This window comes from Phascolarctos cinereus, unplaced genomic scaffold (genome assembly GCF_003287225.1).
Source record: "Phascolarctos cinereus isolate Bilbo 61053 unplaced genomic scaffold, phaCin_HiC Scaffold_1;HRSCAF=81, whole genome shotgun sequence".
NCBI classification, from domain to species: domain Eukaryota; kingdom Metazoa; phylum Chordata; class Mammalia; order Diprotodontia; family Phascolarctidae; genus Phascolarctos; species Phascolarctos cinereus.
In genome coordinates this window covers 23161297-23186754 of record NW_027555514.1, presented here as the reverse complement: position 1 = coordinate 23186754, position 25458 = coordinate 23161297, and the positions used below count along the sequence as shown (strand labels likewise).

Here is a 25458-nt window from a genome sequence, read left to right as displayed (position 1 = left end):
TTGAACCCTTGTTTTCCTTCTAAAGCATTTTAATTTGAGAGATGCTTCATCTTCCTTGCAGATGAACCTGAAATTGGTGGCACCTCCTGACTGTTGTAGTAACTAGCGCTTAGTAACCTTGGGGTCAAGCCAAGAGCGCTTTATTATTTTCTCAGATGTAACTGTTTTGTAAGCTCTTCTTTTTATTAATATAGGACACACATGTACTCAGTGCCATGTTGGATTTTTTTAAAAAAATTAATATTTTGTCTTTCCCCCAAATTACCTGTCAAACACAATTTTTAACATTTGTTTTTAAAATTTTTTGAGATACAAATTCTCTTCCTTCCTTCCCGCCTTCCTCTCCCCTGCCTCCCATTAGATGTTTTTAAAAGTGCAGAAATAAAGGTGCTAACTGGAGCTGGCCCGTCTAGCCATTGGGCCGTGTCCTGCAGTGACTTTTGTCTCAAAAATATTAAACACCTTGTTGACGTTCCTCTCCTCAGAAATGATACTGTGCTGATGACTGGCTGTTTAAAGTGATAGAGAGTGTTCTGAGGTTTTGGAAGCGAGCAGCTCTTCATATGGATGTTCCTCTCAGTGAGAAGTGGGTGTAAGACATGCGTGGTTAAGATGGATAATGCTGTAACCTTAAGCTCCTGAAGGACAAGCAGGGCGTGCCCCCTGAGATACAGTGCTCTGCAGCTGTGGACCCCTCAGCATCTGAGATGTTGGTAACGCGAAAGTATGCCTGTTTCTTCCTGTGGGAGAGCTCTGGCCTGTTGAGGTAGAGAGAGGTCAGGTAATCACTGAGTAGCCCAGCAGAGAGGGAACCCAGGCCTCCTGCCTCACAGGACAGCGAACAGTACCCCAGGAATTCAGACCTAAGGGAGCATGCTGGGAAGAAGGCAAAGTATTGGTCAAGAATTTTTTTTTCTTCCCAGACCTGTAACTTCATTGGTACAGGCCAAGAAACTCTGCCAGTGTCTTTTAATAACCGTTTAGCAACGTAAAATAGTGTCATAAAAAGTCCTGTGAACAAACTAAACTCTCAGTGCAGAATTTCAAGACAAAAGTAGAAAAATATGTCTGCGCAAAGTCTGGTGGTGCACGTCAGGTCTAATTTAATTTCTTCCCATTTTGTCTTTGTAGCATATAGCACTTTCTACATTGTGGGTCTAATACTGTCCATGCAGATTCCCTTTGTGGGATTCCAGCCAATCAGGACAAGTGAACACATGGCCGCCGCAGGTATGCACAGGAGGGTCATTTTTCGTCTTAATTGGGGTGGGAGGAAGAGGGGTAAAATTGGTCAATGGGGAAATTACCTGACACCTTTCATCATCGTGGCTCATTTATAAAGGAAAAGCTTCTACAACAAGTAGGCTCCTGTATACGAAGCACCTTTTTAACTTTAGCTCTTTGTGAACTACAATTTGCACGTCTTCACCAGCAACCTAGATGGACCAACCCTTATTTCTTGAATTTGACATGGCACATACGTGTGTGTGTGTGTGTGCACGCGTGTGTATGCGTGCGTGTGTGTATGCGTGCGCGCATGTAAAATTGTGTGCCTATCCTGTATAACAAACAGGAATAAATCCCTGTTGGTTTAACGAAAACAGAGTTCTTTCAGGCAGTTGTTGGTGTATAATGACTAACAAAAATATTTCCCAAGACTGTTGACTGGGAGTTGGGGATTCTAATAATCTGCTTTTTGCTTGTTTTGACTATCTGATTTTTGGTTGTTGCTCAAGTCGGTTGCTACTATAAAATTATTGAATCTAAGACAACCCTTGAGTCAGAAGAAAGAGTCAAAATATCAGGCATTTTCTGGCCACTCTCAAAGTTAGGGCTCTTCCCACTCCCCAGGGTTGCTCTCTGAAACACTGTGATAAGCTCATGTAAATGGTCTTACCTGGGCGTAAAGCAAGGGAGTGTCTGTCTTCACCCAGGGTGGAGAATGAAGCCCCTTCTTATTGTATCTTTCCCACCATCTTAAGCAAACACACTTTCCCACTTAACAAAATTCTAAACCTTACTGTTGTGCAGATTTTTAAAACATGCCCGCATGTGGTCAGGAGCTCTTGTGCTGTTTTCAAAAACACTAGAAGGATGAAAAAAAATACTTCTCCTCTCTTAAACATTACTTTGAAACACAAGAATTCTGTCTGTCATATAGAGCTACCGTTTCTTTTAAAACGCGTGCGAAGTCACCTTCGTTATTGATGTTCTCTTGTACATTAAGTCCAGTTGCATTTTGGACCCTTGACCAATAATTAATATACCACCTTTAAAAAATTTAGAGAAAAAAAAAGCATGGGAAGAAGCTTCCCCCGATGTTTGCCTAGCGCGCACCCAGCATTGGCTTCGTGGCCCCAAACACATTCGGTACAGTGTACTGTTTATTAATTGTTCGATAAACATTTCCACTTTGGGTGGGTTTGGCTATAGCATTTAATTGTAATTTAAATTTTGTGGGTCTCATTAAAAGAAGAATTCTATCAGTATTAAGTGATCTTGTAAACAATATGTCGAGTACCACCCCTCCTCAGCCATAATTTACTAATATTCAACTGGACTGTCACTACCAACTTGGTGGGAAGAATAACTTCTAATCAATTGGCCACATAGTTATTTTGTGACAAATTGTTTTTGTTTATCTACAAACAGAACTGCAAATAAGACCAGCGTTGTTTGTGTGTGATCATAGCTACATTTACTTTGGTACTAATTTTCCCTTTATCTAGATCTTTGACAACCTAGATTTTACAAAATACACAAAATAATTAGGGGAATAACACTCATTTTTTATTCAGTGAGATGCTTTAATTCTAGCTCTTGTTTTATGCAATTTGAGGTATCGATTCTTTAAAAGAATTTATATATCTTTTTTTATTGCCCTGCCCCTTTATTTTAAATCATTCTAGTCAACTTTGTTTATTGCTTTAGCTTCCAGAGCAGGTATTTCCAGTTTAAAAAAAAAAAAAAGGTAATTAATCCAAATATACTATTCCCTTGTTTTATAAACGTTAACCATTTATCAGTCCTTTAGGGTTCTCCAGATTGTCAAAGATCCATCTTATTTTCTACTAAAACAAAGCAAGTCTTAAGGGGCTTTGTTTTCTGATGTACACTTTTTGTAACTAGCATCTCACTGAAGGTTGTAGAGGAGGGAAGCATTTAATGTGGGGAATGGGATTGTTGCATTCAAAGCTTGATTTATCTTGCCTGGTTTTCAACTGATGCTAACGTATATACATCCACAGAGGAGTTTGAGATTAATTTTAGGAGCAAAAGGAATCTGCCTGGCTCTTATAGGATTTTCTGGAGAACTGATTCAGAGTGGTTAGATGAGGCTCTCCTTTTCTCAGCTGGTAGAGCTGGAGTTGTTAACAGATTCCAAAGGCAGTCTTAATTTTGGTCAAAATAAATGTTTGATATATTTTTTTTAAAACCCTAGATAGACTCTGTGAAAAGGTGTTTTCAGATGGGTTTCCTAGAAAGTACTTTAGGAAACTGACTGCTTCATCTTTGGGGTGGTACCAGCACATAAACGTATTTTCCCTTTTCTTTAGGTGTCTTTGCACTGATCCAGGCATACGCCTTCCTCCAGTATCTCAGAGACAGACTGACAAAGCAGGAGTTTCAGACCCTTTTCTTCCTGGGAGTGTCCCTCGCTGCAGGAGCTGTGTTCCTGAGTGTGATCTACTTGACTTATACCGGTGAGTGGCATCAGTGCTGGAAGTGATCTCATGGACCGCATGGTGATACCTTTCCTTGGAAAAGAATCCCGTCTAGGACACGCTCAATAGAAGCTCTCACAGCCTCAGCTCGACTACTGCTGTCCTCTTGTGGACAGCTAGGAGTGCTAGAAGTTTTAGCCGACACGAAACGTCACTGGGAGTCTTTGAAATTGCACCCATTCATTATTCCTAGAACAGAACACTTCTAATACATCTTTCAGGTGACCGTCCCTTCAGATACTGGAAGGAAGCTGTCGTGTCCCGTCCCCAGTGATCTCCTGTACGCTGTAAACTGGAAGGCCTTCAGCACTTGGTGGCCTTCCCAAAATGTGGCTCCCAGAACTAAACACAACATGCCAGATGTAGTCTGTGCAGGCCACTTCTCAGGGACACTAGCCCCTCTGTATTGCTAGAACGTGTTGTTTTGAGGGACTGGGAGGTAGTAGAAAAGATTTTATTTAACACAAGAAAAGTGTTGCTCATGGCTGAGACCTTTCCTACTCTGGGGAAGTGTCCTTCCTTTTCCAGAGAGTGTCCAGTGGTCTTGCCCCCACCCAGTGTTGGGCCGCACTTCCCATGGGGATCTATAGAGAATGGGACACAAAGCTTCCTAAGATGGTGGTCCTAGGGAGGGAGTCACCGATGAGGAAGAGGGGGCGGGGCAGCAAAGAAGGAAAGGTTGAGGAGGGCCCTGAGAGTGAGGGGAAGCACGGCTAGGCTCCTGGCCCTCTTGGATGCCCATCCAGTTTCGCCTTTCAGGCTGTGCAGAGGGTTAATCTGTAGGCCTCCCTGCAGATCCAGCAGAAGTTGGGGTGTCGTATATCCCCTTCTACCTTCTCATGTCAAGGGTCCAGATCCCCCAGACTGGCTCTCCCTCCCTTCACATATGTGTTTGGTGCTGGCCATCTGCAGAGGCCACATTGGGAATGCAACCCCTCTCCCAGTCGGAGCTTCTGTGTCTGTCTGTCTCCTCTTTGGGTTTTCTTGCCCAGGAGCACTTCTCTGTGGCTTCTCTGGTCCTCTTTAACCAATGAGAGGTTAGCTCTATAAAAGGGGAGAAGAAAGCTCTAGGATCCGATTGGAGTCAGATCCAAAGTGTCATTGAATGTGAGTCACTTCTTAGCAGACACTGGCAGGCTGACGATAACCTTTTTCCAGACTGGCTGGGTCTCCTGCCCACAGACGCTTACGTTCTTTAGTGACTTCGTGACTTCTCCACTGGAAGCACGTCCTTTGGGAGCTTTTTCTTTCTCTGGTCCCCTCAATTCGGAGGTTCTTGGTCACCATCTTTTGTCCCTCACTTTGATCAGTCAGGATTCCATCTGTGGCTGGACTCTGCCTCCTCATTCTCTTAGGCTGCTCAGTTTTCTGCCTTTTAGCCCAGCCCATCATTCATGGCCACGCCTTGTTCCGCCGCCTCTCCATCCACGACTGCACCGTGACTCCGCTCTTCCCCATTAATCTTAAATCATTCCTCCCATCCCCTTCTCCTCCTTCACTGCTGTGGCAGTAATCTCATAGTTTACCTCTTAATCTCATTTTCTACGATTGGTAATCCAGAACTTCTGGTTTCAAGGCTCTCACTTGGTTCTTAGCATGTCACTTTGATCCTTAATTCATTGAAAAGATTTACATGAATTCCTTTGACTGTTCAGAACCTCTCGGTCATCCTCCATCCTCTCGCCTTCCTCTTCTTTGCTGAGGTTAACACAGCACTTGTTGAAGTCTTCTTGGAGTAGTCAGGTGAACAGTAGGTTTGGATGGGGGAGAACCTGGTGACAGCGCACCAGTCTTTGAATCTCTCTGTCTCTGGGTCCTCATCTGTAAGGTAGAGATGATATCTGCAGAGCTGCACTCATGGCATTGTTGCTGGGGCAGGGGGAAGAAACGGAGCTTCATCCAGACAAACAATTTATTTAGCAGTGCGTCTGAGTGCAGGCTTTTGGTAGTCAGGGACCCCAGAGCTTGGCTTCTACACAATCAATATATGGTTTGGAGGGAGTGAAAAATAGGATTATTGGACTGAGGGTATGGGGGAACACTGAGGTGAGAAGAAAGGGGTAGTTTTGTGACATTCCTTAAGTTGGGTGACCTTGGGGAGGGGGAGTCATCTTGTGACTTCTCCAAAATCAGGTGACTCACAAGTAGCTGAAACTTAGCTTCACAGAATGGTGGATGAAGTCAAAATGGAGTTACAAAATGGAGAACAAAATGAAATGACGTGTGTACCAAGTGCTTTGAAAACCTTAAAGTACTGGAAGCATCATCTGTTTTTCCTGAGCCGTTGTGGTCCTCAGTCACATCCCATCCACTGTTCTCTCCTCAGCAACCTCAGACCTTCGCTGTTGTCTCCGAGACCGGCTCCCTTTCTGTCAGTGTTGACTTCTTGGTGTACCTAGACGTGCCCATGCCTTCCCTAGCCTGTAAGAAGAAACCCTCCCTTGACTACCCAGTCCCCAAAAGAGGAACTTGTACAGCTGCCCACTCCCTCTACAGCCTAGTTTCTGTCACCACCACTGCGTTGAAATTGTTTCCCCCAAGGCTCATAATGTTGGCATTACCCTGACACTTCCCTCTCCCTTCTTCCCCAGCCCCTGCAACCCCCAGTCTGGTTGCTAAGTCCTGCCTTTTTCATTTCCACAATAGTTCACATCTCTTCCCTTCTTTGCACAGTCACTATAACCACCTTAGTTAAAGCCTTCTGCACTTCTTAGACAGTATAACTATTATAATAACGTCTTGACTTTGGTCTCCCCCATTTCCAGTTCAGTCTTTACTATCATGCATCGTAATCTTCATAGAATGCAGCTCTGACCTTCTTATATCTCTTTTCTAAAAGTGCCTTGCTGTTGCCTACCAATTAAAGTATGAACACTGGAGCCTGGTATTCTTGGCCTTCCACAGTTTAACTCCAGCTGTATCGGGGAGCTATGGTGGACAGGAGCAGAAATATTGAGTATTCAACAGACCATGTAGACAGAAAGGGAAACTTAAAGAAAACACATCACAGACCAGTCATAGTAGTGGGGATTTGATCTGCTAAATCAGCTAAGCTGCTTAAAAATTGTTGCCTTCTGTTTTCCCATCTTCATTTCCTAATATATTTCCCTTCCACCCAATGAACCTTCCCTTATTTTAGAAAAAAAACCCGTCTCTTCTCCTGCTTCTGAATTCCTCATAGTTGTCATTTCTGTACTGCTGTGATATTCCCTTATATTCTTATACCACAATTTGTTTTTCCATTTGCAGCTGATAAACATCTGCTTTGTTTTCATTTCTTTGCTACCACAGAAGAAGTACTACAATTAATATTTCGGTTTTTTGCCCTTTGATCTCTTTGAGGGTATGTGTGACTATCCATGAAGTCACTGGGTTACATGGTGTGGACATTTCAGTCGATTTCTCACTGTAATTCTCAATTGCTTTTCAGAATGGTTGGGCCAGTTCACAGCTCCATAACTAGTGTGTTAGTTTCCCACGGGCCTGCCAACATGACTGTTTCCATCTTATGTTATCTTTGGGTTTGCCATGTTGTGATTTGCATCATCTTCCATCTAAATGTCAATAGGCTACAATTACGAGGGAGCTTTAGGCCATTTGGTTATCTGTTGGGGAATGGCTCTTGGCCTAAAGTGTTCGCCTTCCTTATTTGTGCATTTTGATCATCACGCTGAGGACAGGGATGGGACCTGGACTTGTCATTTCACTGGTAACAGATCACTCAAATGAAGAAACCCTCAACAGTCCAGGGCGGCACCTTCCCTTCAGCTTCTGGTCGCAAGATTGTTGGCATGGACGGGTCAGAGGCAGGCCTTCAGCCCGGGCCTCATGGCTCCAAGGCCAAGTTCTCTGCCCACTGCCATGTTGCCATTCAGACTGTCATCCGAGAGAGTTGATTCAAAAGGAGCTTCTTTCTTTTCCTAACGTCATTGTTACTTTTTATGAGTGCATTTAGCTATGATTTCTTTACTTGCCATAGTCATTTCCTTTTTCTAAAGATAAAGAAGCTAACAATGGGACATCTTATTCTGGAATCTGATTCTTACAATAAAGAATAAACTGGTTGGTGGGGTGGAAATGATGGATGGAAATGTTGGAGGGAAATTCTGAATACATTTGAGAATTGGTGATAGGAGTGGAAAGCCTGTTAGGTCTAACATAGGCCCTACATTTTCAGAAAGCAGAGAAAAGTTAGGAGCAGAATCTGAGACGTGAGACTGGGGGAGGGGGTCAGCTCCCCTCAGGAATGAAATTTCCTAGGGAGAGGTAAAGAGAGCTGTCCACAGTGCTGCACGTGTAGGTGTTGCCATGAGCCCGAAGAGGAGGAAGGGCAGGTGGTGGAGGGAGGGAGAGCCCAGGTGTGACATGGTCGAGGGAAGGCAGCGCTAGGGCTGAGAGAGCTGGGGCCAAGAGGTGTGTCAGATGGGGTGAGGCTTCTCCGGGACATGGAAGGACATGAGGAGAAAACAGAATCTTGTGCCCTGTCAGGAGAGAAGAGAGGACGACAGCTGGCTTCCAGGAGTTGAACTTTAAGAGAAACAGGAAAGGGTCCTGGAGTCAGGCAGTGCCGACTACATTGGCCAGCCACTAAAACCTCAAGAAGCTCACCTGTTAAAGAAGAGAATGGGGATGTACAAAATACGTGCACAGTGGATTCAGTGTTGGTGGGTTTTTTTTCCCCTGGAAAGAGGGTATAGATATCTAGGGAGACCAGGAACGTCTTTGTGTATAAGGTTGAGGAGGGAGAGTATTCGAAGTGTGGGGCACAACTAGTGCAAAGGAAAGGGGGCAGGAGATGAAGCAGAATGGAGAGGAACAACAGGAAAGAAAGACATGGGAACCAAGGCTGCACAGTTCAGTGGGGTGACAGGGTCGTGAAGGCCTTGAAAGGACAAGAAGGCATGACTGTTGAGTGATTCTCAGTCACCTCTGAAACATCGTGTAGACTAGGAGAGGGTTTGCAGGACTAGAGATGATCCCCCACCTCTTGTCCTGCCCATTGTCCCACTTATCTTCAGTCTTCCGCTCTTTACTGGCTCATTGTCTCCCCCATGCAGAAAACCCCCTCACTGCACCTTTCCTTCCCCAGTTAACTATTGTCCCATATCTCTTCTGCTCACAAGAGATGCCTTCCTTCTCCTCTCCCTCTCTTCTTAGCCCCTTTCATTCAGCATTACCATTGCACCAGAATGACTTTTAGCTGCCCAGTCCAGTGACCTCTTCTCCATACCCCTCCCTGACCTCTGCAGCCATGAACACTGATGATCCCCCCTCCTCCTTTAAAGTCTTCTCTCTCTCTCTCTCCTCTCTCTCTCTCTCTCTCTCTCTCTCTCTCTCTCTCTCTCTCTCTCTCTCTCTCTCTCTCTCTCTCCCTCCCTCCTCCCTCCCTCCTCCCTCCTCCTCCCTCTCCTCCTCTCCTCCTCCCTCCCTCCCTCCCTCTCTCTCCTGGTTCTCCTGTAACTGATCTGAGCGCTCCTCTGTTGGACCCCCATCAAGAAAGGAGACCCACCACCAGGGGGTAAACGTAGATTCTGCATGAGTGTGAGAGAGTCACAGTCTTCAGCAGTGGAGGCACTGACTGCGCTGAAGGCCCAGCATTGTGACATGGGCTTCTTGATTTCTCCATTTTTCCACACATGGTATCACTTAGCCATGGATCTTATTTTGCTCTGGTGCCGGCCATGTAACTTAGGACCATAGGTTTGTCCCTCCAGAAATAAAGTAAAGTAACTTTATTAATAATTAACTTTTTAAAACCACTGATGTTTTTGTTTTTAAGTCAATTTTTTTTTTTTACTCTTCTAGGTTATATTGCACCATGGAGTGGCAGATTTTATTCACTGTGGGACACTGGGTAAGTAAAGATGAGGGGAAATGATGTCATGTTATTTATCTTAAAGTATTGAATTTATGAAGAAATATAAGAAGGTTATTACTCTCTCAAGAGAAGGAGAGACTGCAAATGTATCTTAACTATACTCAGCACCTCCAGGTAGATCAGCAGCTGGCTTTTCTATAGAGTGTTGTCCTTGAGTAATTGGGGGAGTGTGTGAGGCAGCAGCTGTGCTCTGAAGAGCTGTCAGCCTGCCTCCCTGATATGTGCACCCAGTATGTGTGGTGTTCCTGACCAACCAACTTGGGCAATGTCTGTGCAGTTCCTGGGACTCTTAAAAAAATTCCACCCTAGTTAAAACTTTTGTGGATAAATAGCATTCCATTTACGACACCTGCTTTGAGTTTCTTTGCTTTTCCATGTGAACTTAGTCATTCCTTGACCTTTTTCAATTCTTAAACCATATCTCTGCCATTTTTCTTTGAGTGGATTGTAAAACAAGGTAAATTCTATCAGACAACAGTAAGTAGTAGTAGCAGGGCTTTGCAGTGACTGATTTTGTCGAGCAAACCTTTTTTTGGCTTAATTCATCAGCGTGGATAACATGTGCCATTAACTGTACACACATACTGCAAGGTTCAGATACGGTGGTGACCTTGTAGACCAGTACTTCCTCACCTCTTGTGATCCAGACAATACTGATTTCAACAAAAGAGCTTGTGTAACAACTCCAGCCTTTTCTGCTCACCTCTGCAGTGCTACTGGACAGTACCTGGTTTAAATTAAGTAGGAGACATGGATTATTGATACTGTTCAGACAGTACCTGGAGTCCCTAAGTACCCCTTGTGTATGGGTTACACAGAGGAGTAGCACCCCTGGTGTGAGGGCTTGCCGAGTTCTCTTCAGGGCTGCTCATCCACCTTTGTTCTCTACCTGACTGATCCAGCTGTCACCCGTGGCTCCAGGAAGCTGTTGCATGCGTAGCAGTCACACCCCAGTAAAACCGTCTCTGCAAGGGGACTAAAGCAGATTGAGGGTAACCGATGGGCCTGAAACCCTTCAGTGAGCTAGGGTCTTGTCCACCCTAAGCAAGTGAAGACTTCCCCCAGGGGAATGGGCAGGTGAAAACAGTTTGTTCCAGTGGTGTGAAAGAGGCTGCAGTAGGCACTGTTGAGCGCTGAGAGCTGGTCACCCACTGCATCCTAGGCCATTGTCAGTCATTTTGACTGTTGCCTTGCCACTGAACTTTGATGTCTCTGGGAGAGAGAGTGAGGCCAATGACTGTGCAGCTCTTGCCTTACTTAAAATCCAGTTCATGAGCAAGTCAGGATATTACCCATGATGCCGTTGGTCCTCTTTGAAAATGGACGGATGACAAGTGACTGTTGGAGGACTCTTTCCGGGATCCACACGGTCTCTTGGTGGCGGGGACCTTAGGATCAACCTCATTCTACAGATGAGGAAACTGAGGCGCAGAGGCAGGGGACACACCTTGGGAGTGAAGACAAGAAACACAGTTCTTAAGAGTCCGCATCCAGCACCTCTTCCACCAGACTGTGTGGACTTGATGTTTGTGTAGTGACCCACAACATACCAGGTCATGGTTTTGTACTTTTATAGAGAAATGATTCTAATTCATTTCATGGCCAGTTCGTGTTGCGCTCTTTTTGGGGTAGTGCTGTAAATTTCAGTCCTAATTTACTTAATCTTTTTTTACTCCGTGGCTGTATAACATCCCTTTTAACATCTGTTTGTAAAAAGTACAGAAAGGTCATTGAAGCCCATTGGAAGGCACTTAATAAGGTGCAGAGCTTGAGGTTGGGCAAGATTTTATTTGTCCAGTTCATTGGAAATCAGAGCCCCGCCCGCCTGGTCCTTGGGGGTTCTCCTGAGCGGCACTCCAGGATTTTCCTCAGTTTGGACTGAGCTCACCGGGCCGTCTGTGTGACAAGGCCCCTGACGAGTCTGTAATGGGAGGAGAACCTGTAACGTTAGGAATAGAAGAAGCTCCCGTGGAGGAACAGACTCGTCTACTGAGCAACATGAAGTAGTAGAGTCTCTGGGGACGCCGAGAGGGTCGGTCCTTGGCCAGCCGGGCTGGGTGCAGCCGGCCTTGCTCAGAAGCCAGCTCTTTACACTGTAGTGAGCGTTGCTTCAGCGGCAAGCCAAGACCAGGAAAAGAAATGCTTTGATCTAGGAGGAAAGCCATTTGGGGCATTTCAAAATCATGCTGCTTTTTTTTTTTAACTAGGTATGCAAAAATACACATTCCAATCATTGCCTCAGTATCTGAACACCAGCCTACAACATGGGTATCCTTCTTCTTTGATCTCCACATTCTCGTGTGCACCTTCCCAGCAGGACTTTGGTTTTGTATCAAAAATATCAACGATGAAAGAGTGTTTGGTAAGAGCAATGTTTAGAAATACTTTGATTTGAAATAATTGCCTGGGTTTTTTTTTTCCTTGATGAAGTTCATATTTGTAAATCCAATCTTCTGCAGTTAGGCAAAATTCTACCTTGTTATGTTTGGGGTATTTTAGATTAAAAATCCAGTGTTAAAAGGAGTTGTATTTTTATAATTCTGTTTATATTGCTAAGCACTGAATTGGTATATAGAATTGGTATATAATAGCTCAGCCCTTACTTGAGAGCAGGAAGTAAATTCTATAATATTTGAACAAATGGTCCCACTTAATAATTTATTACTATCTGTGAGTACTAAAAGCATAATGTGACCAGGTTGCTCCCATCTCAATAATAAAAATCAAGGCAATTTCAGATGATCTGAAGTTGAGAATGATTTTAATATGATTTAAAAGTCGTTTTGCGGCTTTGTGACCAAGATGGCTTCAATACTGACAATGGCTGTGGTTTACCAGCATATGCTTTACATATTTATCAGCCGTTTTTCTAGCATTATCTCAGTTGCCCTGCTTTTTGCATTATTTCATTTTTGGCTCATAACGTTTTCATTTTATTTACATAATAATGTTAGAAATTTGAGCAATTTGCTCTGTGGTCTGTGTCTAAGATTGTAAGGTTTAGGCTTAAATTTCCAGACTTTTGTCTACAGCTTGGAATATCCCCACCTGAATAAGAGCTATGACAGCTACCCAGCAATTTGTAAAACAAGGCTATAGCACATCCCTCGAATGTCTTGTTGGAGAAAATATTTGTGTCAAACTGTGTGAGTTCTGCATTTAAGCAGAGCACTCTCTTGGGCATGGGATTATGGAATGGGGCAACAAGAGTGTAGGCATTTTTAGCCAACAAAAGAATCACAAGTTACAACCTGGAATATTGAAAACCAGGTCATTGAGCATCGCTCCCGGTCCGGGTGTTGGTGTCCAGGTAGCCCCTTCTAAGGGAAGCACACCTGTCATGGCGTCCGAGGACCCTGGGAAGGCCTTCTCCTGCCTGAGGTCTTTGGTCAGGGCGTATGGAGCTTCCCCTGAAAGGCAGCAAGACTGGAGGAGATCTGATGGAAACAGCCAAGCTAGAGGACGCTGGGCCTGGCCTTGGCTAGGAGGGGAGGTGGGGGGGACAGGTGATGGGAAAACCCAAGGTCAGCCCCTTTCATAATCTGAGCCTTAGTTAAGGGGGACTGGTGGAGGGAGTGGGGCTAGGACTTCTGTGGCTTCTCAGAGCTCTTCTAGCTCCAGTTGTGATCCTACCCAAGTCTACAACAAGGGATGGAAAGTGCCCTAGTGGGTTCCACTCATGGCTCTGGAGAAGATGGTATCACAGACCTGGAATGTCAGCCTTAGCCCATAAAAGTCACTTCTCTGTGATTTCGTGTGGTGTCCAGGTGTTTGCGCCCTGCCAGAATGTGTTTAAAACCTCTAGGCCTCTCACTAGTGCCTTGGAGGCACTGCAGATTTCACTTAACAAATGGCATCATTTCTACTTTGTTTATTGCTCTTAGCATAAGCTTTACTCCATGGAGGATTTGTAGGGCATTGGGCACTTACTGACTGGGTCTTGTGCTGTCTTACATAAGTGCATTTTCCTGTAAAAGCATAACAGTCTTAGAAAATCCATCGCTGTTGACAAATGTGAATGAAAGGATCCCCATCTCCCAGGTAACAGCACTGAAATCTATGCCTGGCATAGGCCTGTTAATTACTGAAGTCCCTAACAAGTTATGACTTATGGCAGTGACTGTTCATTATTGGCCAGTATTGGTGATTAAATAATTCTTTGGAGGAACTTTTTATTTTTTTGATTACTGTCTAAAAGCCGAGTTTCCTACTTTCTAATGATTAAAAATAAACCTGTCTCATCCCAGTGGCTCTGTATGCAATCAGTGCTGTCTACTTTGCTGGGGTGATGGTGCGCCTGATGTTGACTTTGACCCCGGTGGTCTGCATGCTCTCTGCGATTGCCTTCTCCAATGTCTTTGAGCACTATCTGGGGGATGACCTGAAAAGGGAAAACCCGCCTGTGGAGGACAGCAGCGATGAAGACGACAAAAGAAACCCAGGGAACTTATATGACAAGGTAGGAGCTCTCAAGTGAAACTGATTCTTATGGACATGCCCAGGGAGTGGAGATAACACCAGGGATGGCTTTTCACTCAGATTGGCACAGGGAACTATTTTAAGGGCATTTGACCAAGTGCTGGTTCCCAGGGGTTATAGTCGGTGTTTGTTTTAAGATCATACTTGAAAGATCTTACTCAGGTTTGATAGGTGATAAAATGTCTTGAGTGAAGTTTTATTAAAAATTGTTGATATTTGCTTTCAGTCTGATGTATCAACAAGACAGCTGTCAATTGTAATGTAACTGAACCCTAACCCACATCATCTCCTGGGTGGCAGATCAGTTTTATCTTTATAAAGGGAAGGAAAATAGCCCCTAATGTATGGGACCTTGTCTGGGGGTGGTGTGCGTGGAGCACAGCTTTCTGTTGAGTGGGTGAACTTCCTTCTGCTGCTAAGTTAGTGTCTTCCCTCCCACTAGAACAACAGTATCAAGTGGGAGGGGTGGGACAGAAGCATTGCCTGCTTCTCCAGGCTCCTCGTTTCCTCGGCACATGATCCCCAATAAAGGCCAAGTCCACATGTTGGTTTGGTTGGGGTGTGTAGAGGCGGGGGACGTAGAGTGCATGGAGATGCGCTCGTTTATGTGCTGAACAACTGCCTCTTTCCTTAAGAGGATGAAGTGTGCCGCGCTGTTGTAAAGGGGCATTGAGGCTTCTGTTACTGAAACAGGTCCCCCGTGAGGTGCCTGCGTGTAGGTGTGGAGATGGTGTGGAATGGGGCAAGGGCACAGGGCTTCTTGCCTTAAAGCTACTTCAGAGCTTCTGCTAAGTGATGGGGGGAGTAAAAGATCTGAGGGGAAATGAGGGGTCACACTGCCTTGTTTGGACATAAATTTCTGAAAAAAGAGAAATAAGGGTGATGACATCTTAATGAACCGAGAAGGCAAAATAAGTTTGCAGAAATAATTTTGTGTATCCTCAGGCAGGAAAAGTGAGGAAACACGTGTCTGAGCAGGAAAAAACTGAAGAAGGCTTGGGGCCCAACATCAAAAGCATCGTCACCATGCTGATGCTGATGCTGTTAATGATGTTTGCCGTTCATTGTACGTGGGTGACGAGTAACGCTTACTCCAGCCCCAGCATAGTGCTGGCTTCTTACAACCATGACGGGTAAGGCTCCGGGGGGGCAGGGGGAAGCCTCCCTGGGGAGCGCCTTGTGACGAGCCCCTCAGCTCCCATGCCCCTGGCGGGCGGGGCAGTTTTGTGCTCGTCCCCTTCTGGTCACTCTGTCTGAAAGGACGCGGCCGTTTCCTTTCAGCACCCGGAACATACTGGATGATTTCCGAGAAGCGTATTATTGGCTGAGGCAGAACACCGACGAACACGCTCGAGTGATGTCTTGGTGGGATTACGGCTACCAGATCGCCGGCATGGCCAACAGGACGACGCTGGTCGACAATAACACGTGGAATAACAGCCACATTGCACTGGTAAGGGTTTTCTGTGACAGACAGGCCTCCGAGCTTCCCTGCTTCCGCCCATTTACATGGAGGGGAGCGCTGGGCATTGTCCTGACTTCCTGTCTGGGCAAGAGCAAGCAGAGCATGCATGTGGCCAGTGCCATTGATAGCTCCTTTCTTTGGGTGATTAGCTTTGAAAATTATTTGTATGTTAACAAATCCTGAGTCTGGAAATTGTGTTCTGACCATATAATGTAGCAAAGAAACTTGCCGTTCCACTCGTGCTGCAAAGCAATGGACAAGCGCCCAGTGTGGCGGCCTTAGGAATAAGCCCATCTCCCAAACCCAGGGTCCACCCAGGCTGGGCAGGGGGAGGACATGCAGGGGGGGCCAGGCCATTCCCCAAGCGCACGTGCGCCCACACACACACTTTTATAGCATAAACACCTAACATCATCAAACCAAACAAGAAATGTCTGATTTGGGGAGATCTATAGTAGATGAAGACACCTAAAATGACAGCCAAAGTCTTAACCTTGGTGAATTGTTCCTCAGCCTAGAACTCGGTTTCTGTCAGACTTTTTAAGACTTAAGATGTGAAGGATTTGGACAATAAAATGAAAACTATGTTGAGCCCCCGGAGCTGATCTAAATGCCTTTCCTTTTTTTAAACATGTGGTCTAGGTCGGGAAAGCCATGTCTTCCAATGAAACAGCTGCTTATAAAATCATGAGGAGCCTGGATGTAGATTATGTTCTGATTATTTTTGGAGGCGTCATTGGTTATTCTGGTGATGATATCAACAAATTTCTCTGGATGGTCAGAATAGCTGAAGGGGAGCATCCGAAAGACATTCGGGTAAGAAGCCAATTAGAAACGTGTGAGACTGCTACTCCCGGAGAAAAGGGCAGCAGGGATTACTGGTGAATGAGTCAGCAAGTGTTTATGGAGCACCTGCCGTGGCCCACAGCAACAAAGCGAGGGAGCCACCCCTGCCAGCGCAGGAGCCATCCCAGCGTGGCTACAAGGCCTGGCCGGGAGGGAGGGCTTGGAAACCGCAGTCCTCTCAGGCCCCCACCCCCCAAGCACACGCACGTGGTTTGTGAGTTCTGTGTTATTTTCATAGTCTCTCGCATCTGTCTCCTCCAGCCTCGGCTATTTCATTGCAAGCATGTAATTGTGTTTAAAAATGTAAAAATCAGCTCTTTAGTTTGTGGGTCTTACTGCACATAAACAGCAGGGTCTGGATTTGGCCCGCAGGCCCCAGTGACACTCGTGGTCTGCATACAGAGAGAAGCAGCTGAAGAGGATCTGGCACATAGTAGGTGCTTGATAAAGGCTAGTTCACTGACCCTAAAAGTAAATGCATGAAGGTCTTGATGGGGAGAAAACGAGCACGGCTAGAAGGGGGTGCTTAAGCCTGTGAGGTTTTGTATGGAGGACGGAGATGTGGGGAATGCCAAGGTGGCCACATCACAGGGAAGGCTGGAAAGGCAGCTTGCAGCCTAGTGCAAAGGACGTGGCATGCCAAGGACCAGAATGGGGCAAGACTAGAGGGAGGGAGATCCATAACTCAGGGAAGAGGAGATGGAGTGAAGGAAGCAGCCACAAGATTTGGAAATAGGGTGGAGAAGTGTGGTGAGGGAATAACGAAGTGGGGCGGGGGTGGCTGCCGTGACAGAAAAAGGTTAATTCGAGGAGCTCGGGAGGGAGACCGGGGCTTGAGGCCATCTTATTCTTCTTCTACCATCTCATCTTTGAGGGATGGTGTAATGTGTGGATTGCCTTGATCAGTGTTTTACCATTATGACTTTATTACGTATCAGATTTTAAATGCGTATTTTTGAATTGTGATACCAAGCCCATCTCTGTCCTTCAAACCTTCTACATCCTAACAAATAATCCTACCAGCTGTTCACTGGATTTGTGCTCTGTCTCTTCCCTTTGGAAAAATGTTTGCTTACCAAGGAATACAGCGTCCCTGCACCTCCTAAGCTGCCAAGAGAGGGGTGTGTGTGTGTGTGTGTGTGTGTGTGTGTGTGTGTGTAAGTAAATACACGTATGCATAGTGACCTGCTGTATCCCCCCACAGTCTTGCACACGTTATCTTGTTGGATCAGACCAAGTATTTGAAGAGAGATTATTTTTAAGGGAGTTATGGATGATTCTCAGAGTTGAGTTGTGCTGACACAGAAATGTCTATATTCTTCTTTACAGGAAAGTGACTACTTCACCCCCCAGGGAGAGTTTCGAGTAGACAAGGCAGGGTCTCCGACCTTACTGAATTGCCTCATGTATAAAATGTCATATTACAGATTTGGAGAAATGCAGGTGAGTGGGATTGTCCATTATGATCTCCAGTTGTGGAGAAGGACATTTTCAAAACTGAATGTTGGTATAATAGTCTGTTCCTGGTTAGGCTTCTCATTGGTGAGATGAGCTCTATCCAGCTGCTAAAAATCAATCCGTGTTTTTCCTATTGCTGTAGAGTCCTGGCAAAGACTCCTATTTTGGAGAACTTTGTTCTCTTATGAGGCTGCAGACGCTCCCCAGATTAGTGCCAGAATGCTGGGTCTGCAGCTGAGTTCTAAAATATGAACAGCCCTCAATCTTAGTGAAACAGAGAAGGCCGGCTGCCAGAAGGTGGGATAGTTCCCTGTTTTATCTTCCTGTCAGTGTTGGCTTTTAGAGGACAGCGGAAAGGAGTGGAGACCTAGGACGCAGCACTCAAGAGTTAGCTTGGTGATCCTGGGCATGCTAGGGAAGAAGGCCATAGCAGGGTGGGGCTCAGGTCACCTCAGGCCTGGATGTGTTTCTGATCTCTGACCCTGTGGGGGTCCTGGACAATCCAGAATGGGCTGGACTGGGGTTTGTTTGCTTGAAACTGGGAAGAGAAGCCAGACCTTCCTGGGAAAGGATCTATTCTCCAAGTCAGCCTTGCTGGCATGTTCCTGGAGATGGCTATGCCAGAGACAAATTGGGGAGGGGGGCCTGGATTCGAGGCCTGCCTCTGTGGAGGACTCTTTGGGACCCTGGACAATCCCTGCCTGGGGCCCACAGCTGGTCACTTCAGCCATCAGGTGAGAGGGGGAGAGCAGATGCTTTCTCAGGGGCTTCCTCCCCCAAAGTTCCCCCCCCCCAGGTGCATGTCTCACTGAGCTAAGGTGAGAAGTCACTAAAGAGATCCCTCATGAGACCAGGAGAACCATCCACACCACTGAGGGGGTGCTTTTGTTCTTTTAATCAAGCGTTGTGCTCAACTGACACATTAGACCTTAATTTACTGCCTTTTCCAGTACATTCGAGTAACCTAACGCCCCGAGGAGTTTCCTGGGAGTCTTGTGTCTGACAGTGAATGTCTTAATTTACTTTGAAACCCAATTTCATCCATTTTCAAAATGGTGTCACTAGGATAAGGTTAGAATGCACCTGGGCCTTCAGGTGTTTCCATTTTGTTTCTTTTGGCTTTGAAAATCTGGTTGAAACCAAATAGTCACTTGGTTACATACTTTGAAAGTCTTTTTCAGGTGTGTTTAGATATTCCTTGATAAAGTTACTAGATAAAGATGTTGATCAGTTTATCTTTGAGTTTCTGAATTTCCTGAGCCAGCCTCAGGCTGCCCATGATGTGACACTTGATCTGGGCATGTCACTGAGTCGGGCTTGTCCCAGACTTGTGCCAGAAGACCTGCCTTCTTATTCTACTTGAATTCATTTGGTTTGGGGTAGTATCTTTAGGAGATTTGTTATTAAATTCCTCCAAATCAGTTTCTGTATTTAAAAAAAAAAAGCCATCTCTTAGCTTTGCATTTACTACGGGGAGAAGATTGTTTTCCACAGACTGCCAAATGAGTCTTTGATCCCAAAAGACTAAAATCCCCTGGACTGGATCTTGTTCTGTCATTGCTTCTCTGCCCCTAGGAGGGTAGCACCATCTTGGAGTGGGGTTGGGGGCTTTTAGCTGGCTGGAAGGCTTCTTAGGTTTCTGGAATTGCTTCCGCTTTTCCCAAAGCATCATCAGTCTTTGCAAGACTTTGAACCAGTATCAGAAACCACCAGTTGGACTTTTCATGCTTAGTCTTTGGGGTTTTTCCTCTGGTTTTCTTTAGTTAGTGAGCACGTATTTGTATTTGATTGAGGCAAGAGTAGTACATTTCCCACTGCAGTCACTCATACGAATGCTTTATTTTGCAGCTGGATTTTCGGACACCCCCAGGTTTTGACCGAACACGTAACGCCGAAATTGGCAATAAGGACATTAAATTCAAACATTTGGAAGAAGCCTTTACGTCCGAGCACTGGCTTGTTAGGATATACAAGGTGAAGCAGCTGCAGAACCGGGAGACCCTGGACCACAAGCCTAGAGTAACCAACATTTTGTCCAAACAGAAGTATTTGTCAAAGAAGGTGGGTTCCCAGGGAAATTATCCTAAAAAGGGGGGGTCCGGCTTGTCTGGGCACTGGTAAATGGCTCATTTCTCCATGCCAAATGTCCATGTTTAATATCAGCCTTGCCTGTTGGTAACCTTCACGTTCTCCACCCTGTCTGAGGGCCGTGGCGGTCGGCACCAGCAGAAGGCTCCCCGGGGCAGCCTCCTGTCAGGCACTTTGGTTTGCTCCGTAGTTTTCCTGTGGATCTCTCTTGCAGAATCTGTTTTAAAGTTAAAATGCCAAACCATTGAAACAGTGACATATTTTGTGTGAAAGAGTGAATTAAACCCAAATATTCTTTTGGTGTTGGGCTGCTTCCTCCATCGTGAAATAAACTTTCATCTTCACTTCCTTGTGACGCAGTCCATATTCTGTTTGGCACGGGCTTCCTCTCTTGCCCCTCGTGAAGATGAGGCTGGACTTCTTTCTAGAATCATAATTACTGAAAGCCTCATTATGATGGGGAGGGGATATGAACAATTAGGTTATCAAAGTAAGATCATCATAATCCCCCTTTGGGGAGATCATGGCCCATCTGAAGGGAAGGGTGGTGGGCAAACGTGCTGAGAAGCCGCAGGCTTGAGAGTCCCAGGACCCGCCCCTGAACATGTCTACCCTCCCTCAGCCTGGCCTTCCTTACATGTAAAATGTTGGGGGTGGAGTAGAAATGGCATACAGGTCCCACACCTCTAAGGAGAGCTCTCATCGAAATTTCCATCGAAAGGAAATCTGCCACACTCCTTAATGAGTGGCCTCTGGGGCCTTATTTATTTTTTAAAAAATCATGGGTTGGGTTTTTCCAAAAATCTTGGATTTCAGGTACTTGCACTAGCCATTATGAGAGATGACACAGAAATTCTCTGGTCTTTCAAATCCTTAGGATAATAATTAATAATATAGGGAATATTTAAGTATCTGCTATGTGCCAGGCACTGTGCTAATAGTAAGCACCTTACAAATGCCATCTCATTTGATCCTCAAACAAGCCTGTGAGGTAGGGGCTGTTACTATCTCGACGTTATGGGCTGAGGAAACAGAGGCAAATGGCTGAAGTGACCTGCCCAGGCTGAATTGGAACTTGGGTCTTAGTAACTCCAGGCCTGAAAGTTTCCATGTGTTCAGAGTCAGAGGATGTGGTTGGGTCAGTGTGCTGGCACCTGGGTTTGCACCCACACCTGTCCCTAGTGCTAACTGGTGCCCAGAGGATTTGGGGAAAGTCCCTTTCCCTTCCCTGGGCATCAGCAGGCATTCACTACGCACCTTCCAGGTGTGAGCACCAGCGTCATAAACCCCTGCTTTCTGGGAGTCCTTGAGCGCCTGTGACAGAGGAGGGTTGGGGAAAGCTGCTGACGGCTTCTCTCTTGGGGCTGGGGGGATGTGTCTGGATGCAGTGCCCAGCCTCGAGCTCATTCACCTGCCTTTAGGAAAAGAGTGGAGCGATGGGGAGGGAGGGCTGTGGATGTGCCATTCTGAATCCGTAAAGATGATCTTTGTTTAATAAAAAAGTCAGTAATCCAGAGCCCTGCCTATTTAAAAATTTTGTGTGTGTGTGTGTGTGTGTGTGTTCCCTTTTACTAAGAAATTACTCATAAAACAGAAAGAGACTCCAAGTGGGGCTTGGCATTGCTGGTAGGCTGACATCCAAAAGGGCCCTTCCTGGTGGTGGGGGTGGGGAGCCATTTTGAACTGGTGACTTTCCAGGTGTTTGTTTTGCTTTTGGAAGGTTTCCTTCCAGCTTTTTCCCTGGCAACCTCCCACCCCACCCTCCCACTGAAGGGGCCGAGGTAACGTCTCATGCTTGATACCCTACCCCCAACCCCACTGTGTTCAAGACAAGGGTCAGGTAGCCCATCACTGATGAGGGACTTTTGAGATCATACCTGAAATCTACACAAGCACCTAAGCCATAGTTTGTTACCAGTGTTAAGGGAACAGAGTAGGAACAGTCTTCCCAACAAAATGGCCCCTTTATTCCATAAAGTCCGTTGGAGTAACTAGCGTAACTGGTAAAAGACCAGCCACTGCTATGGGACCTATGAAATGACTTGCCCGTGTGCTCCTGGTCGTCCAGGACACAGCCTTGTGTCTGGCAGTGCATGTCTGCCTCCTGGCCCCCAGAGGAGGGCTGGGCAGCATGCACAACCTTTATGCTGGAAACTCCAGTGAGGTGGGGTCTTCAAGCCAAGCCAGCCCCCTGCCCCCATCCCACAGTCTCCTTCACATTTGGTGTATGTGAAGCCGTTTTTCTTGGGACATTTATTCAGTAATTAATTTGGCTTTGTGAGTACCCCCAATTTAGAGAAAGAACAACTAAAGCTCTAAATGATTTGTACTTACTCAGACTCACATGGCAGGGAAAGGGTGAGCTGAGGCATCATCGGATTCCAAGGCGATAGAATCTAATCTCCTGGAGAGCCCAGCAGTGCCTGGCACACATGATGCCAGCCTCGGACTAGCCCCTGAGGTCAGGGTTGGGAGCAGAAAAGGGAGAGGTGTCGTCACGAGTGGGGGGATGCAGGGGCCACTCTAGTCCCAAGAGGCCGCTTGGTTAAACAAAGGATCGTGACAGGTACGCGTTCCTGCATGAGCCAGCCAGGCTAACTCCCCGTGTTGTTGCTTTTCAGACTACCAAGAGGAAGCGTGGCTACATCAGAAATAAACTACTTTTAAAGAAAGGCAAGAGACCCAACAAGAAGACTGTTTAAGAGATGAGACTGTTCCGAGCGCTGATTGCAAGCAGTTGTCCTTGAGATAACCAGTCTTTGCCTTGAGCTCCAGTCATGTTTCACAACAACATGAGGGTACAGAACCATCACTGGTCCAGATTCATGTACAAAATTTTCAGGCAATGTCTGATTTAAAACTATTGGCTTATTGAGAACAGCTGTTTTAGATTTGTAATGTGAAGCAAGACCGAGCACTGCTGTGAATGTCTAGCAGCAGATTTGATATTTTTATTGGTACATATTCTCTTTCCACGCCAAGAATTTGGACTTAACTGCACCAAAGAACCCTCGAATCTGGTCCCTGGCACACGCAAATTTGTCCGTTTTTCTTCTTTTTTAATTCTTTTACAAGACCTGCACTTCCTTTGAGATATACCTAAACAGCAATATGTCAAAATGCAGATTGTAAATTGTGATGAGCTTTTTACACAATTAGGACGTGAGTTATAGATCTGGAAACAGCTATTAGAAACTGGGATGCCCTTCCTTGAATAATATTTATGTCCATGTTTCTCGATGTAAAGAATGTTTCATCAAATGCACACTTTTCTTTTTCTCTGAGGGTTTGCTCTGTCCACAAAGAAGCTGCTGCTGCTGGTGGCGGTGGCGCCTTCTTTGGGGTCCCAACAGGGCAGCTCCTGTGCACGCTGTTCACTCAAGGGCTAAGTTGGTATCCTTCGGCAGTTCTAGAAACTGCACTGAGGACGCTGTGCAAAAGAACTTTGTTGAACTCTTCACACAAGAAAACGGAGGGGAAACAGCCTATTCAAAAAATTGCCCGATGAACATACATCCCCTGTGTATGTGCAACTCCCACCTCACATCTGGCCCAGGGTGAACATCCCTCCCTCAGATGCTCCAACATTTGATGAAACACTCTGACTTTAGCGAGGTGCTCCTTATTTCATTTGAAAAATTGTGACAGGTCTGTCCAATGACATGCTCACACCGAGTGGGTATGGGACACATGCCCTTACCTGCTCCTGGCAGCTTGAGGAGGAAGCTGTGGAATTCTCTGCAGCCCTTGTAGGAAAGTGCTTCCTACCACAAGCTGTCCCAATTGGGGGGTTTTATACATATCTATATTAAAAAAATTATAACTTACACCACTGCTTTTAGTGGAACATGAGGAATAGTATGTACCTTTTATGAAGAAAAATGTAATTTACAGCCTTCTGTGAGAATGTTACTGCTGATTTTCCTTCCTAAAGTGTAGAATGTTTTGTTTTTTGGGGTTTTTTTGGTTTTGTTTTTGATTTATAAAAACTCGTTTTTGACCCTGATGGTTCTTTTACAGACCAACAAAAATGGCTGTAACATTTTCACAAAATAAAAACAGATAGATCTGGATTTCTGACACCTTGTTTTGTCCTTTGGAGATTTGGTTTTACTTGGTTACTTCAAAGTTTAATGCAGACACATTGTGAAGAGGGGAAATAAAGTTAATTCAAGTTTTGTGTTAAGTGTCTGTTCTTCTGTACCTCCTTTAATTTAACCTTGAAAAGAACTAAAGTAGCTTTCAGAATTCCGTTGTGAGAGGAAGGGGAAGTAAAGCTCAGTGGACTGTTGTAGCTTGCCAGCTCTGAAATCATCCTGCTGTCCTTCAGTCCCAGTGTGGTGTCTCAGGTTGGCATCCACCTCCCTCCTCCCTGGGCTGTGGGCACACAGCTAGTAAGGGTGGGGCTTGAACCCTGGTCTTCCCCAGGCAGTGACCACGATTCTCCTCCAGGCACTATGCTGTTTTTGTGATCTTGTGTCCTGGCCCAGGATGTCTTTGTTGCTTGTAGGAAGCTCCTTCTGCCAATGCCAACCCACTGCTTCTCAGCTCTGGGATGTGGAGAGTGAACTGAGGCAACCAGGGGTTAACTGACTCGGCCACAGCCCTCCAGCCAGTATGGATCCAAGGCAGGCTTTGCACCCAGGTGTTTCTGACTCTGCCTCTGTAACCACCTATCATTAGTGTGTGTGGGCCGAGTGTTGTTCCAAACTGACTTAGAAGCGTTCGTGAAGGGCCCAAACTGTCACGGTTCTCACTCTGCATTCAGAGATGGGCCGTGGCTAATCCCATCGCTACCTGCAAAGGTCCTCAGTGGGTCTTCCTGGGATCACTTCTTCAGGTCACTCTGTTGGGTCGAGGGTGTGTGTGCCCCCTGTACCGAGGAGGAGTTGTGAGGTCCTGCTCATGAGCTGTTGCTCTCATGAGCACTTCTGGCTGTCAGTGCCAGTAGAAATGGGAGCTCTTTGTTGCAGACAGATGGGAATGCCTCTGTGACCCAAGGCGCGGCATTCTGCTGAACTGACAGGTTCCCCAGTCGGAATCACAGAGTGTCTTCTTGGGGTGAGGAAACACGGCCGCCTTGAGGCTGAGCAGGCCAGAAGCAAGGGCGGCACGTGGTCCATCGTCGTGTGTCCGACATCTCAAGTCTTGGGCTGCCTTGTGCAGCAGTGGGAACCCTATCTACGCTGCTGCCAGTAATGAGCTCAGATGAAGAGAATGGCGTAAGCTGGTCTGGGGCGAGTGGTGCTGAGCCTTCCTTCAACTGAAAATGTGAGCGAGAAGCCACGTCGAGTCAAATGCTTCCTTCAGCCATGGCCCCAAGGCTTCTGGCTTCTCCCACTAAGGACCAGAGGAAATGAGGGAAACCGAAACGTCAGTTAAGAGATGAAGAGGTAGAAATGACAACTCTGATCTCTGTCAATGCATATTTCAGTCAACGCCAGTTCCAAAATTCTCCCAGGACCAAGCATAGGCCACTCTACGAGAGACAATCGGCACGTCTGCGCCATCACAGTCTG

General features: G+C 46.0%; 1 protein-coding gene across 1 annotated transcript in view; it reads left to right on the top strand.

Annotated features, from left to right (window-relative positions):
* The window catches only part of STT3B (STT3 oligosaccharyltransferase complex catalytic subunit B), a 100819-nt gene extending 76694 nt beyond the window's left edge, over positions 1-24125 (top strand). The window contains exons 6-16 of the mRNA XM_020993270.2: positions 1132-1230; positions 3558-3704; positions 9531-9579; positions 11811-11965; positions 13851-14062; positions 15028-15215; positions 15364-15535; positions 16190-16363; positions 17723-17836; positions 19700-19912; positions 22561-24125. Of these exons, the coding sequence (XP_020848929.1) occupies positions 1132-1230; positions 3558-3704; positions 9531-9579; positions 11811-11965; positions 13851-14062; positions 15028-15215; positions 15364-15535; positions 16190-16363; positions 17723-17836; positions 19700-19912; positions 22561-22641 (1604 nt within the window). The 3' untranslated portion in view covers positions 22642-24125. The remainder of the gene's footprint in view (positions 1-1131; positions 1231-3557; positions 3705-9530; positions 9580-11810; positions 11966-13850; positions 14063-15027; positions 15216-15363; positions 15536-16189; positions 16364-17722; positions 17837-19699; positions 19913-22560) is intronic.
* The last annotated feature ends 1333 nt before the right edge of the window (positions 24126-25458 follow it).